This window comes from Phoenix dactylifera, chromosome 5 (assembly GCF_051530095.1).
Source record: "Phoenix dactylifera cultivar Ajwa chromosome 5, Ajwa_hap1_PhDact_Kaust_v1.1, whole genome shotgun sequence".
NCBI lineage: Eukaryota > Viridiplantae > Streptophyta > Magnoliopsida > Arecales > Arecaceae > Phoenix > Phoenix dactylifera.
Genome location: NC_143194.1, coordinates 4163499 through 4179418, shown reverse-complemented (window position 1 = coordinate 4179418; position 15920 = coordinate 4163499). Strand labels below are relative to the sequence as shown.

The window sequence follows — 15920 nt, the reverse complement described above, 5'->3', positions numbered from 1 at the left end:
TCTTTTGTTAATGTTGCAGGGAAGCCAAGCTTAAACAACGACAGAATCATGATAAGTTAATTTTGGGGAAAAGTTTTGCACTTTATCCTGATTGCAAATACTTTTTAGTCCCTTCATCATGGCTAACGCAGTGGAGAGCTTATGTCACTGCAACTGGGAAAAATATGTCTTCTTTTGCAGAACCTCAAAATCTGGAAGTCACTATGAATTCACTTATCTGTGACAAGGTGAATAAATGTTTTCTCCACATTTTCTCATCTTGGTTCAAGCAATGTTCGCATGTACTGCCTCGTACTAGGTGTACCATACCATATTGGTACTGAACCGAGGTACGGGGGGCGCACCTAGTCTCAGTATGCCGAATCGACCTCCGTACCAGGCATATCGACACTATACCAGCATGATATTGGTGTGGGGTCCGGTATTGAGACGACGAACTTTCGGTTCAGAGTTATATCCACATTCTATTTTGTATGTTTTGGAAAGTTGGCTGCTCTTTTACTGTTTTCACTATTTTATCTTATCTTCTGTATCAATAATCTGTTTAGTGCATATTTTGGAAACGTTGACTGTATAATATTACATTTTTTAACCATTTTATAAGCTAGCATATTTAATGGGGGAATTTTTTGTTATTTGACTTTCCTTTTGTAGCTGGACTCTTCAATTTACCCAGACTTTTTCTCGTAGAAGGATATTAGGAGTCCCAGTACATGTTTTGAATCTTTCCATATGAACCCTCTTCCCTGGACTACTTATTATATCTGAACTTTGTTTTAATTTTTTGAGTTGTAGCTAGAATGTCTCCTTGATCGTGCACCAAGAAATCATGCAATGCTGACTTCTTAACTAGAGTGCCCGATGTTAACTCGCTAAGCTGATATCTGGAAAAAATCACAGCCATCCATATCTTTTCTCACATGAATAGCACATAGAGTCAGAGAATATTTAATGGAAGAGGCTTCGAAGATGGATTTCTTCCTTTGTGGCTGGATTTTTTTTTTTTTTTTTTTTGGTGTAGCTGGACTTTTTTTAGTTGGAAGGTATTTGTTAAGAGTAGAGCTGATCACGGGCCTTCTGGCCCGCCCAGTCCGGTCCGGAATTTTTCGAGCTTGGGCATTAAAAAAAAGGCCCATGGGTCGGGCCTGGGCAGGAAAAGCAGCTCGACCAAAAAATCAAGCCGGGCCTAAATGGCCCGGCCCGGCCCGGCCTGCAAGTCATGTGTTGAACCCAATTAACCATTGGAGAAACAAAATAAAAGTAGAAATATACATCTAGTTTTAGAGAGCCCATTAAGTTGTTGGGCTATCCTGATCTATTTTTATATTCCAAACAAAGAAAAAATCGGGCCTGTCGGGTTGTGCCTGGGACCATATTTATAAAGTCGGGTCGGGCCTGGACAAAAATTTAAGCCCGACGGTCGGGCCGGGCCGGGCCTGGGCATAGCCATCGGGCCTAATTTCTGCTGTAGAGCCCGACCCGAGCCCGGCCCAGCCCAGCCCGGGTTTTGATCAGCTCTAGTTAAGAGTACCCGTGCAATTAGATAGGAGAATGGTTAAAAGGAAAAAAAGAAAACCCAGCCTCCAAAATTAATGCTGCAACTTTCTCTAACCAGGAACGCAAATAGTGGGGGGGAGTGGAGAGGCGCATGGACTAACTACTGGATGCTTTCTATTTTTCACCTTTTTTTTATTTCTTATTATCCAAGCCGGCTATCTAATGCTCCCTTATTTCAGATGGATAGGATTCCACCACCCAACCCCACTGTGAAGCCCTCCTCCTTTCCCCCTTTGAATATCCAGACCATCTATCTAATGCTCCCTTATTTGGAATAAATCATGTGCATTGCATGCATGACAACCTTCTTAATTTATACTTCCCATGAACCTATGATCCATTTATGGGACTGAAATATAACAATATAAATTCAGTTGGGAATACTGGACATTGTACTATTCGATCCATTCCATATGTTGTTGCATTCTGTATTCTGCAAATGAGACTGATTATTATGGTTATTTCTAGATAGCTTTTATGCTAGCTATTAATGAAGTTACATGACATGCCAGATACTGTTGTAGGGAACATGTCCACCTGTTTTTAGTTCTCCAGAGATTTGCTCCCCAAAGAGATCTAGTGATCCAGTATCATAATGGTATTTCCTTTATGTTCTGGTCACTACTGCTGGGAGAAATGGCTTTTGCTATGATGCCGCACAAAGTATTCTTAAACCCTTCACTAATTGCAGTTCTGATAATGTGTATTAAAAATGAAAATACCTCTTCCTTTTTTTTTTCTTTCTATATGTGACTTCTAGGAAATTCTTACTTCCATTTGATTTTTATAGCGGCCTAATGCTTTCAAAAGAATGGATATGATGACAGTAACTCTATATCTTGATCTATTGGGCCACTGAAGTTGAACAACCTAGTTTTGGCAGAACTGAATCCATATCGAATTATTTTATGAAAGGCTTTTACATGATAATTCAACTTAGTTGGCTGCACAATTTTCTTTGAATTATTCAGGTAGGTTCATGTTGTGAGTTTTGTGGGCTTTACGTGAAGATGCATTTTGGCTTGGTTATTCAGATGAATACCAAGCAGCTGCTGGCATGACATATATTGTGTTGTGCTGGCACGTGTGCTGTGCTGTGCCTAAATAAAAATGATTTTAAATGGATTTTTTAGTTAAAAATATTTAAAAAAGGGTTAAATGGGTTCTGTGCCAACCTGTGCTGGGTTCACGTACTAGCTTTGCATGGTACATGCTAGGTGGCAAGCTAACGTGGCTTCTGCATCCCTGATTTAGATATTGACATAAAGGAACAACTGTAATCCTGATCAAAGCAAGTGGGTTCTTGTTAAATTTTGTCATTAAAGAATAAGTGGGTATTAATCTTGAATGCTGATTTACGTATTGGTAAGTGGGATTTCCTGTCATCTACTCATCACAACTTAGCATATTTTGGTTGTTAGTGGCAAAGGTTTGGAAGGCATTCCTAGGAAGTTGTTCATTGCAACTGATCAAGTTGTGTCAAGGAGTTCTGTGGTAATAGTGTAACAATGCAGTTAGTGCATTAGATATGTTTCCATAGACGATTCATTTGTCGGTTTATCAAAGTTTTTATTTCTGAAGAATTGCTACAAATCCTTATGGTTATTGATAATTATGATTATTTTTTGTATGCCAGCATTCACGGTTGCTTGAAAGGGCACTTGAGCTAGTTTGCAAACGCGGTGTTATCACCCAAAAGGTGTCAAGTGTAAGCACCTTCTACCTTTATCATTTTGCTATGAATTTGTTTATGTACCAATTGAAGGGAACTTTTCTGAATCCAAACTTACCGTTGTAAGTGGATTAGCATATGGCTGAATCTGCTTGTCCTATATGATGCTTCTCATTTTTGTTACTTCTCTTAAGATATCAACGAGCACTACCTGAATCTTCCTTTAAGATTTCTTGTCTTGAATTTTGGTGCTAGACAATATAGAAAGTAAATATACCTTAATAAGATCAGTGCATATAGATCTTTAATGAAAAATGCTATATAAAAACACAATGGAATTGAAAAGAAATGAGATTACTGCATTTATGTAAGTATAAAGTAGGTGTAGTTGTGGTCTGGCTCCTAGATTGACTGCCATCTTATATTTTTCTCCCCTTGACGAAAAATTTTATATTCAGTCCTTGATTTCAATGGGATTTCTATTCACTTCCTAGCCTTGCACATGACTATTATATAACATGTGCGAGAACAATATAACTGCGCACAGAAACAGTTATAATCAAGGAATGCGAAACTGTTCAGTTCGGGGCCGGCAGCGGACCGAGATGGTTTTGGCATTCAAAATGGTAAACGGCAGGTGGAGGGAGAGGGAGAAGGAAAGAGAGGAAAAGAGAGAGAGAGAGAGGGGGGAGGAAGGGAGAGAGAAGGAGGGCCGCTAGAGGCCTTTGGAGGGGCGCCGAATGGCCAGAGCAGGAGCTCCGCTCTCCGAACTTGTGTTTCGTTCGAAACAAGGGTCCTTCGGGGCTCCTTTTTTATTTTGAATATTTTAAGTGAAGTCAGCAAGTGGTTTGTGGACTTCACTTAAAATTTTCAAAAAAAAGGGGCCCCGACGGACCCTTATTTCGAACAAAATAGGGGTATAGAGGGCGGATCCCCTGCTCTGGCCCTCTGCGGCCCTCCGGCGCCTTCTGAAGGCCTCCAACGGCCTTCCCTCCATCTCCCTCCCTCTTATCTCTCTCGTTCTCCTTCTCCTGCTCCCTTGTCCTCTTTACTATGTCAGTATGGGCCTAGTACGAAACGACACAAGGGCATACAGAACCGTACCACTAGCCGATCGGTACGAGATCTGGTACCGGCATGACAGACCTTGGTTATGACTATGTGCAGAGTGGGCATACGTGTGTTCGGGACACTGACAACTTTGTGTAGGACTAAAGGGAAAATGCTAAGTAGATAAGGGATAAACATGAAATGGTAACCAAATGAAGGGCCAAGTGTTAAGTTCTCCTATAAACATCCAGTACTGTATAATCCTAGAATTCATTAATCGAAGCTGTAGTATGATAGGGCACAAAATATACTATTTCACTTATCGAGCTTGAGAAATATATTAAATTCCTTGGGCAACTTGAGTTAGGCCAAGTCTTTGTAAAACATATTCAGCTGAAGCTTGGAAATGTTTGGAGTACTACAGTCCATATGACTGTTTTGTGCTTTACTTCTTCTTGAATTTTGGATTACATGAAGCCAAAGTCCCTTTACAATGGCTTTGCTTTTTGTTGCTGCAATATATTGTTAATACCCCAAGAAATATAGATGCCATCTTTTTTTTTTTTTTTTTTTGTTGGTAAAGATAAAGATTCACTAAGAACAAGCATGATTTGGTGCATTATATCGTGGTACAGCATGCTTAATGAGCACTAAATTTTTCGTGTCATTCAAAGGAAAATGTAAATAGTGGGAGGAGCTAATTTATTCTGCTGCAAATGGGTAGAGTACAGTAACATTGTGGAGAGTAGAGACAGTTTAGCCAAGACATTGACTGCTTTCTGCTGGTTTGTGAAAAAGGTGACAAAATGGTGAGCTTGTGAGACTGTGTGGTCAAATTTGTCATGGCAACTAAACCAAAAGTACACTAAACATCTTTAGGCAAAGCGAGGCCAACAAGGTCTGTTATCCCAATATGACAATTTTGTTTCGGCCAACTTGATTCGTATTACCTGTCCCTGATAATTATGCCTTCTTTAGCAGAAAATTAGGATGTCTACTTGTGTCTTCATGGTTGTGAAAGAGTGATTAGAATGACACAAGGTTTTAAATCCAGTGAGAATGTGGGGGGGGGGGGGGGGGGGTCTCTTGATTTCTCCATGGAATGGGACACCTTGCTGTTCTGCCCCGTCCTCGCAGCAGTCCTGGACAAGCATCCAGGTAGATACCCTCCGTCTCTTTCCTTTTTTTCTTCCATTCGTTTTTTCCCTTTTTTCTTGTTCTTCTTGCTTTCCTTCCTTTCTTTCCTTTTTCTTCTTTTTTTCTCATCCCTTCCTTTCTTTCTTTTTTCATTTTCCTTCTTTCTCTTTCCTTTCTTTCTTCTTTCTTTCCTTTCTTTTCTTCTCCCTTCCTTTCTTGCTTTTCTTTTTCTTCTTCTTTTTTCCTTTCACTTTTTCCTTTTCGTCATATTCCTTCCTTTCTTTCTTTCCTCTTTCTTCTTCTCTTCCGCATGGATGGGTTTTGGAGTGCTGACCCCATCCCAGTCCTATTTTCTCTCAAGAACAAGACAGGATGACTCGGATGCCCCCTATCCTACCGGGACTTAAAACCTTGGAACGACACATATTCAAAGACAAAAGGGTCACTACAGAGGTACAATGAACACTTATTGCAGCAATTTAGTTTAGATTGAAGCTAACACAACCATTAAAACGTGTATTGAAATTGCATTAAAATTTAACAACTTCTTTTGCTTTAAAGAAATCACTATTCTTTAAGTAGCAGACAGCACCATGCATTCCTTATGGTTGGAGAATTAGTAGATGGTATTTCACAGCCAATTGTTTGATCCTTCAACTTATTGTCTCCTTCAGGCCAATTGTTTTTCAATGTTTTTTGATGTTTCTTTTGATCAAATAGTGTTATTTTTATTTTTCTTCACTGATCCTCATGTTTGGACAAAAACTTGCCCTCATGTTCCGTGGACAGTTGGCAGTACAAATTAATCATATTAATCAATCCATAACCTAATCCTTATTTGTTGCTGACTCTTCATCTTGGTTGATGTCTTCATGCTTGTTGGTATCATAATTATGTTCTCGTCCTTATTCTCCCTTTCTGAAGACCTTTTTTATAGGTAAATGGCTCTCTCCTTAACTTATCAGTAGCTTATTTATTGTGGAGAATATCGTGAACCAACAACCCTGCAACTACTTCATATGGCCTGTAAAAGATTCAGCATCTCCTGCATTTTGCTTTTTATGACGATTTCAGTAGCATGATCAGCAAAGAAACTCGTTTATTTTTTGTCTGACAATACAGTTTTTTTTCCAGTTGATCTTGCTTGTTATCCTTTGTCATCATTATCCACTGGAGTTATCAGTGGAATCTTATAGATTCAGTTTCTTCATTTGAGCTTCTTCAAATTTCATCAACCTGATATGAAAAAGATACCTGTTAGCTTTTACATTATTCATCTTGATCATACAACCATAAGTGACAAAGAAGAATATGTGTGACCTTCACCTTAACAGAATTCTTATTCAAACTTGCTTTTCAAATGAGCATTTTACACTATTTCCCATTCAACCTTGTATCATCATGAGTACTAGATTATACAATGTGCAATTTACGTGGGGTGATAATGTATGATCCCTTGAGCTGAGCTTCACACCCACTCAGAAATTTGCTTTAGTAGTACAATAGACTAAATGAAGCATTTATAATTATCTTACATTATTAAATGAGCATTGTAGGGGTTTTCTACCAAATTCATTGGTGTGAAGAACAACTGCAAGGCTCCAATGTGAAATAGGCTTCTCTAACTTTAACATTTGGGGGTATCTCAGAAATTGTAAATCATATGGTTTTGTCAATTGAAAATTTGCTCCAGGTAATTTATCCATAATATTTTTTCCAGTCTGTTAAGAATGGTGGTTTTTAGTATTACCTTTGAGGAAGCAACTTATGAATTGTTTGGTTTTTGCATTTTGGATTAGTTCCAAACTATGCTAGACATATTTTTTTTTTCATACCAGTTTACAATGCACAAAAACACTAGGTCTTAAGACTTAGTTGGAAATTTTATTTTATCTGTCATTATTTTGGCTCAGTTAGATATTTCTTCTGACATGTCAAAGACCATGTTTGTTCTATTTTATTAGTTCTCAGCAATTCTCTCTGGCGGATTTCTTGGTAATAATGTATATGCCCATTTAGCTTGTTTGGTAACTTGCTTTTATGTCCATCTCTAAATCAAGTAGTTGGTCCAGTATTCTCTTGGAAATTTACTATTGGGGCCACTTGGATGCTAAAATCTGTTTATTTGTTTGTGTTAGCATAGTGATGTTTAGTTGAATGGTTCTGATAAAAATGTAGATGAGAGGTTTCAGGCTATTATGGCTGTGCGCCATTTGTTTTATTGCTCAGTTCAGAGGTTGCCAACTCTTTGCACAGTGTGGTTCGAAAGGATGTTTGTGCTGGTACTTAATGATTACTTGTTGTACCCATAGAATTATTCTCGCAAAATGTAGCAGAATTGCTAGCATTCCTGAATAATGCATTGTTTAACATTCTTCAATCATTATGTGATTTCATTTGTTATATAAATTAATGCCTAGGTGATTATAGTAGAATTCTAGTGCTCTTATCTGCACTTTGCACTTGTACCACCTGATTGTAGATTTACTGCGAAAGACCATGCTTATAGTTATTATTGTATTGGTAAGCTTGGGCCATATTGTAGGTAGCCCTCCTGGTATAATTTTACCTTGCATTTTTTGTATTATGAAAAATCTATGCAAAACCTTTATCTTTTCCTGTTCCTATTCTGATTTGCCGTTCAATATTTTTCCAGACAGATGGGTTAACACTTATTCCAGAGAGTGATTGGATGCTCTTTTGTGAAGAGTGGAATGTTTTGGAGGGAAAAGGCATATCTGCTGAAATAGCTTTTTCTAACAGCACCACAAATAAATTATCTGGATCCTGTGGGGAGATGCCAATTTTGGAAGAAGATTTGAACCGCTCAATTGATGATGGAAATGATGAGTTGGAGTCTAAAAGACCTTTTATTATAACTCATCCAGAGGTAAAGCTATTTTAGCAAGGTTCTGTCATGAAATTAATTAGAGAGGAAGAATTTAATCCTAATTTAGGAATCATATTTTTGCTAACTTATTAATGCTGCGGTGACATACTTAGATTGCACATGTTTCCTCACATTTTGAATTTGTTTTTTATCTGGATGGATAGATGTATTCCAATTTGCAATTTTACTCTCTTTATAGATCTCTCTTCTTGCCCCCTATCTTTTGATGACTCCATTTCTCTATTCGCAAACACATATTTGACTTTTCATCCTTTAAAGAGTCTAGATGAATTGCTTGGATGATTAATGCAATATATATGAGCAAGTTATTCTAGAATTGTTAATCCTTGTCAAGTTTGATCAGCATATGTTGTGGCACATCCTATCCAACCATTGTCACATTCTGGTCTCGTTGGTTATCAAGCATGGTAATTCAGATGTCTCCGGTGTCAACCATTTTTGGGTTAATTCTTTAAACATTGTGAGGGCTTTTATTTAGAAACCTTCATTTATAATCGAAATGTGTGGATATGATAATATATTTCATGAATTCGTAGAACTCATTTATTCACACTTTTCCAAGATCTTTATTTTCCATTACGAAGCCAATAACGGTAACTGCTTATAAGGAATTTGAACAATTTTCTATTGATCTATTGAATAACAGTTGTGCATGGCAGTTGTTTAATTTGGTTAGATATTAAAATAATGATATGTTGGATTAAAACTATGATGTGTGCTATCTGCTATCTTTGATACATCAGATGATTATGCTGACAATGATTTTGTTAATATTCAATTATCCATGTAACATGATCTAATAATTCAGTATTTTTTATCTTTTTCCTGGACGTATGGGTATATCATTACCTAATATGTGCTGTATGTGAATATATGTGAACATGCTAAGGATAAGAAATCTATCCCTCTTTGACATCCTGATTGGTGAGTGGCGTGAACACTTTCCATGCCATTTCTTTCATTTTCTCAAGCTAGTTCTTTATTTTTCTTTTCTATCTTGTTAGCCTATATCGGTGATACCCAGACAAGTAGTTTTCAGGTTTTTAGTCATGCGCCCATGCATGCCTGACAAGGTATGTCCGCTGCAGATGGGATGCTCAATGGACATGACTAGGTCATAGTTTCCGTGATTTGTCCTGGTCAATGAAAGAAAAGGGAAAACGGTAAATGCTATGTGATTTAGCTGAGGAGGAAAGAGGAAAAGAAAAAGGAACAAGGGCCACAATCATATCTTGCTCTATCCAAGGAAGGTTATAAAGAAATAGAGAAAAAGAAAAAGAAATGGGATGGGTTTGCCTTGCCTTAGCCAAGGAATGGAAAAGAAAAAGGAAAATGTGGAAACAGTAGGGTTTGGATTTGTCCCGGTTCTTGTATCTTGCCCAGGACCAAGAAGAGAGGGGGAAAATACTTGCCTACCTCTTTCATGCCTCCTTTGAAGGCATCCTCAATATCTCTTCTCTTCCTCTCCTCTGGACCGATGACTTACTTCTTATTTCCCCCTTCTTAGCTGAAACATTACTTTTCACTACTATTCTCAAGTGACTGGAAGGAGGCCGACCCTCTGATCTCTCTTCCTCCATCCCCATTATCTTGATTATGGTGTCTTCTTAAAGAAAATGATGTGCGTCTACACCCTGCACATAAACAAACAAGCACATTTACATATACAAGTTTTGGTTATATCAAGGTTCGCCGTACGGGTACCGGATCCTGTACTAGTGCCACGCTATCATAGTATTGGTATGGTATGGTATGGTACGCGGTACATCTGGCGTATCGGTATGCCATCGGACTGGGTATGGTACGGTATGCCTGGTACCATCTGGTATGGCACAACATATCATGGATTTTATACATGTCACCTACACACTTGCATATTTGTTCACTCGTCCATGTGCATACACGCAAACCTAATGGCATGCACATCTTTAATCTTATAGTATCCCAATAAAACCTTCTCTGTTGTTTCTCCTCCTCTATAAATTTGTACTTATTTTGATGATTTGATCCACGCATCCCACTCAAATTTCCTAACATGTGCTTTCATGGATTAGAGAATAGTTTAGATTTCTTAAGAGTCTTTTTATCGTATTATATTATATGTAAGGTTTGCTTTTAACAAGTTAAATTAACTGCTTGAACATTTGATAGTTCTTTGCTTTTCAAAAAAAAAAAAAATCTGTATGTGTCCCAATGCTGAAAGATTGGGGAACATTTAATGACATTATGTGTTGAAAAAAAATGGAAAGCATGTTGTTCATGCATTGTAGGTATTGTTGCAGAATAGATTATCTTGTGCAAACGAGTGTCAAATATTTATAGTTCACCAGCTATGAATTTGGAGCTCTTCTTTGTTATTCCATTGACCTCTTTATTTAAACTTGCTAAATTTCAGTATTATTATGCTAGGTATGCGAAGATTGCATTGGAGAAAGAGAAAGCTGCGAATTGATTAGGAAGCTCAACTATTGTGATGAAAATATATGTGTATATCTTGTGCGTGGGAAAGATGCTCCCAGATCTATTAAAGAAGCTTCTTTAAATATTTTTGAGCCAGATCGTCGCACTTCCAAGCGTTCTAGGAAAACATCATTTGGGAATTCAATAAATTTGAGAGTCTCTGGTACCACATCTATCTACCAGTTAAAAATGATGATATGGGAAGCTTTTGGGGTATGTTATTCAATTATAACAGTGTATGTTATAATCACCCTGTAGATTTTGCTTTCTTAATTCTTTATGATGGCTGCAGTAATAGCTTTTTTGTTGATATTGTTGTCATTCCCAAACATGATGGAATTCATTTTTAGCACCATGAGTTATTTGATATTCTAAATTGTTCTCTTGTGGGAAATTAGTTCCTGTGCCTTTTTCTTAAAATAAGAAAAGGAATAATTGATTATAACTGAAGGGATAATTGGTTAGGACTGTTTTCTGGAGCATGTTATATGCAGATCCTTGTTAGTGTTGGACATTGATGATCGTGGCTTCTCATAGTGTTCAGAGGAAAAATAGAACTGTTGCTGGACTTTGGCAGTATAATCAAAATTTCCCAGCAATCATGTTTTTGTGTCATCATTCCTCCAGCATCTTATGCTATATTTTTATTATTGACCAATGTCTTTTTGAATCCTGCATTGACTGTCCTTTTTTTTTTTTGTATTTATGAATTTAGAGGTTGCATGGGAGACATTTCCTAGACGTGTCAGTTTCTTGCTTACTTCAAACATGGCATGATTTGACTTGAAAATGCCCTAAAATCTATAAACGTTAGCATTCAATTGTGGTTGATTCCTTTTGTTTACTTTTTCATTTGTTTGCTGCTTCAGCAACAGCAGAAAGCAACAATGATAGGTTTTTCTGTCTGAATTTCTTATGTTGCATATGTTTCATGGAGAAGGTATAGCCTTTTCAACATTCACATGCTTTTATGTGGCATCTTGCGTCCAAAATTTTAGGTTCATCATGTGCATAGCGAACGCATGCCAGTTTTTCCGGTGCTAATTTGGCAAATGTATCTCCTTCAATACTAGAATGGGGCGAAATTATTATATGCAGAATGGTATCTGCATAATCATAATAGTTACATGGCCACAGGATTCCAAACTATTGATGTTAGACTTGCTTGTTGCAGATTATAATAAAAGAAACACCTCATGTAAATTTATTTATCCTTCATACATTTTTTTTTTCTGTCTTTTTTTAAAAAATCTATCTTCTTTTGTATTTTGCTATCTCTAAATTATTTTTTTTTATAGCTGGTATGCCGTATGTCCAAGACCTGTTCATGGTATACATTCTGATATACTGGTTGGTACTGTGTATCTGCAATGGCTGCTACCACAAAATTGGTATTGCTATGGAAACTCTTGATCATCCAAGAAATCTAGTGGAAAAGAAAATGAGAAAAGATAGCCATTCAAAATTTTATCCTACTGGACATATATTCTGTCTTTCAAAGGTTGGTACTTTGGCAGGAGATGTGATGAGAGCTATTGACCCATACTTTATTGCCCTATATAGCTTAGCACCTTATTGTCTGAAATTGGCCTTCCCACCACCACTGTAGCACTGAGCTGCACTCTAGTTCTCTCTAGTGTTTCCCTTTTGTGTGATTTCACATATGAATGTTAATTGGATACTTATTGCCCACAGCCATTTGTTTCTTTTTTATATTTTCCAAGTTTATTTCCAATATCTGATAAATTTCTTCACTCTTTTCTTCAGTATATGGCTGACTTTTCATTCCTCCAATTGCGTAGTAATCTGGGAGCAACGACATTAAGATTATGTTATTACTTCTGTTGCCTTGAGCCATGGTTGATTGTGAATGGTTGCATTAGTTTTTTTTCCCATCTTCAAATTTCTGTTTTATAAATCATTTTTTGTAAATGATAAAGAACTAGTGGTTTAGGATCCCAACTTATGGAGATTTCTGTTACTGTTGCATAGAACACGTTGTAACTGAACATAATGAATGCTTGGTCGGTCTCTGCTTTTGTTGTTTGGTTATTGGTAGGTCATTTATTTCATTGCTGTATTTTGTTTTGTATTTATTTGTGCACAACACAATGTCATAAAAAATAGTCTTAACTAAAGACATCAGAAAATAGATGATTGCTATATTGGGATTGGGCGGAAAGCACTGGATTGTGGAGGTCGGGGGCCTAAATATTATTATCGAAACAGGATATGTGGGATGTGATTTTAATGGCTATGAAAATGAGAATTAGATTTTACTTGTTATCTTGGAACAAAAATAATAGGAAATAACTATAGATATTTCTAAGAAGAAAAGGGGAGCTCATGAAGAGTGGAGGTGCTTCTAGAGTTCTGTTGCCAATGCTTGCTCTTGGTGTTGGAGGAATCATGTAAGGCAGCAATTAGACTCCTGGTGTTGTATGGTTTAGGTTGTTGGGTAAAAAAAAGTATCCAAACACAAGCTAAATATCATGGTATTAATGTTGGGGGATTTACATTTTTTTGGAGCATTATTTTTTGATAGAAAAAGTAACAACTGCAACTGAGGAAGCAAAAGAATAAGAGTATAAAGTGATGGTGTGCCAACTTGAGATGGTATGGCCATGTTGATGAAGAATGTTTAGAAGTTCTAGAAAGGAGTTGAGCTTAAAATTATGCACATTTTTTATGACCTGCATAGAGTGATTCATGCTATTCCATAATTATGGTGTTAAATTTTTTAAGTGTTTCATTATGGCACATGTGTCTTTTGTGCACTGTACCTTGTAGGTTCAGTGGGAAAGTCATTATTCATTTTAATTTTGATTAAGTGTTTCAGATGCCTTCTGTTGGAAAATGTTTAGTCAATGAAACACACATTTTATTTATGGATGCCATTAGTTGACTTCGATTTTGAATATTTATTATGGCCAAAACAAAAGTTTCCTATTTCTTTTGCTTTATATTTTGGTATAAAATCCTCCCAACTCAAGCATGTAAACATGTGCATGCATCATAGAGTCTCTTCCATGTTCTTGACTATATCTTCATTATATGAAACATCCACAGTTGTATTTAGTTAAAAGAATGATTGTTTATGGTGTTTGAACTGCATAATTCTTGTTATCTTCACTATTCTAAAAATATATCATCAAACATTTGAAGGTTGTTAAGGAGAACCAGAAGCTTCACAAAGGGACTGTAGAGATTGAAGGTGATTCTGCTACTCTTGCTGATAAAAGTGTATTCCCCGGAGATGTCCTTTGGGTCACAGACTCTGAGATCCATGAGAATCGTGATATAGCTGGTAATACAGTCATACCGGTCAAGTATTCTTGGAAAGGAAAAGTATGCCTATGTGCAGGTGGTTTATTTTACCTCTCTTTCTTGTTTACAGATGAACTTTCTGAACAAAAGATTGACTTGCAGCAAGCTGAGGAAGGCTTCCGTGGAACTCTCTTGACATCGGATGTGTCAGTTCAGGCCTTTCAGGATACATCATCTGGTTGATTGCTGTTTGTTTTGAACCAAGCGACTGGTGCTTCAACCTTTGCTAGTGACTTTCAGAAACAAGCATGATCCTGGGCCTTCATGTTGGCTATATAAAGGTGAGATGAGTTGTCTTCTCTTGTTCATCTGTTTTAAAGCTAAAATTTTAGGTCTCATTACACTGTTTCCAGTTCTTTGTTTTCAATTACTTCTGTTTTGATTTGAATTTTCTTTTCTCATCATAGGCTTCTTTTTTTAAAAAAAAAATCAAGAACCAAAGAAAACTAATCCCTATAGAAATGATTTTCCATATTAATGACCATAACAACAACCACAATTCTATTCCTGAAAAAAAATCACAGACTGAAAATCACTAAGGGGTGCAGTGTCGAGAATCTCCATATTAACCCAATTTATCTTTCTTCATGCCAAAACTGGGAATGATGTGCAGTCCAAGATCCAAAATCTAACTGTGTTGGATTTGGATCTTGTGGGAATAGGCCTGACCTGGTTGGACCTGATAGGACCCAACCGAAAATAGTTCGTTGATCTGATTCTGGACTGTTAGATGTGCATGATGTGGATCTGACTTGAAAGAGGCCCAACTCGACCCAAAGTGAAAAGTAAATGGGTCAGATCTAGATGTAGGTTCCCCGAGGTCTGAAATCATTAATATTGTTTTTGTTGTATATGATATTTATAAGCTTATAATATAATTGTACATATATACACATAATATGTAAATGCATTACATATTACCTTTAGAAAGTTATAAAATTTATATAAGTATATAATCTAATAATAGTATTCTTACAAGGCAAACTACTTTCTATGATATTCTTTTGTCTATTACCAAGAACAGTCTTTTTCCTTGTTAAGGGGGAGAAGCAAAACAAACAAATTAAAAGTGGGTTTGTATACTTGAACAATAAAAAATAGTTCATATGGGATTATGACTTAAACAGAGATATTATTGACTGTATTTGTCATGGCCCAAAATCAAAAGATATTAATGTTTGTGAATGTGGCCTATAACAATCTAATAACAAAATTATAATCCATAAGTTTTAACATTCCTTAAATTATTTCAGCAGTAAAATAGCATTTGGAAACACTTTCAATGTTGCTACAACCTCGAACTGCAAAAAACCACTAAAATATTTACTATAAAAGATGTCTTAATCCTAAACACTTACTGAAATTTAGAATTTGTCTCTCAAAGTTTATATTAAGTATAAGCAAGTAATAGTCCCTTGACCCTTAAGGTCAGCAGCATAAAAGGAAAATAAACTGAAAGACTTTTCAAGCAGCTTCCAATAAAATAGTCATATGTCCTTCACGAGCTATTATTAAAGGACTAACCTCCATCCTTCATGAGATATGAAGTTCAATGAAAGAAGATCAATGATAAACAGATGCAACAAGCCAAGTATTATATCAAAGAATTCATATTGAATTCATATTTTCTCCATATTAACAAAGAAATAGGTCAGTCCATATATAGACTAAATATTAAACAGACTTTCTATTAGTTGGGTTGCACAAACTCTCACGAGCACATAGTTTTCCTTGAGCAGGGGCACATACAAATTGGACTCATTGAATAGGGTACAAAGAGTGCCCATAACTTTAGGTCCCAGAGCA

General features: G+C 36.6%; 1 protein-coding gene across 4 annotated transcripts in view; it reads left to right on the top strand.

The window, feature by feature from the left end:
* The window catches only part of UBP26 (ubiquitin-specific protease 26), a 35431-nt gene that overhangs the window by 16194 nt on the left and 3317 nt on the right, over positions 1-15920 (top strand). For 3 of the 4 annotated variants that reach the window (XM_017843196.4, XM_008793671.4, XM_026805246.3), the window contains exons 9-14: positions 20-227; positions 3194-3265; positions 8073-8306; positions 10737-11000; positions 13953-14094; positions 14185-14395. In XM_017843196.4, coding sequence (XP_017698685.1) covers positions 20-227; positions 3194-3265; positions 8073-8306; positions 10737-11000; positions 13953-14094; positions 14185-14297 — 1033 coding nt within the window. In that variant the 3' untranslated portion in view covers positions 14298-14395. Of the gene's footprint in view, positions 1-19; positions 228-3193; positions 3266-8072; positions 8307-10736; positions 11024-13952; positions 14095-14184; positions 14396-15920 lie in introns of all 4 variants that reach the window. The other variant, XM_026805245.3, reaches the window with a different exon arrangement.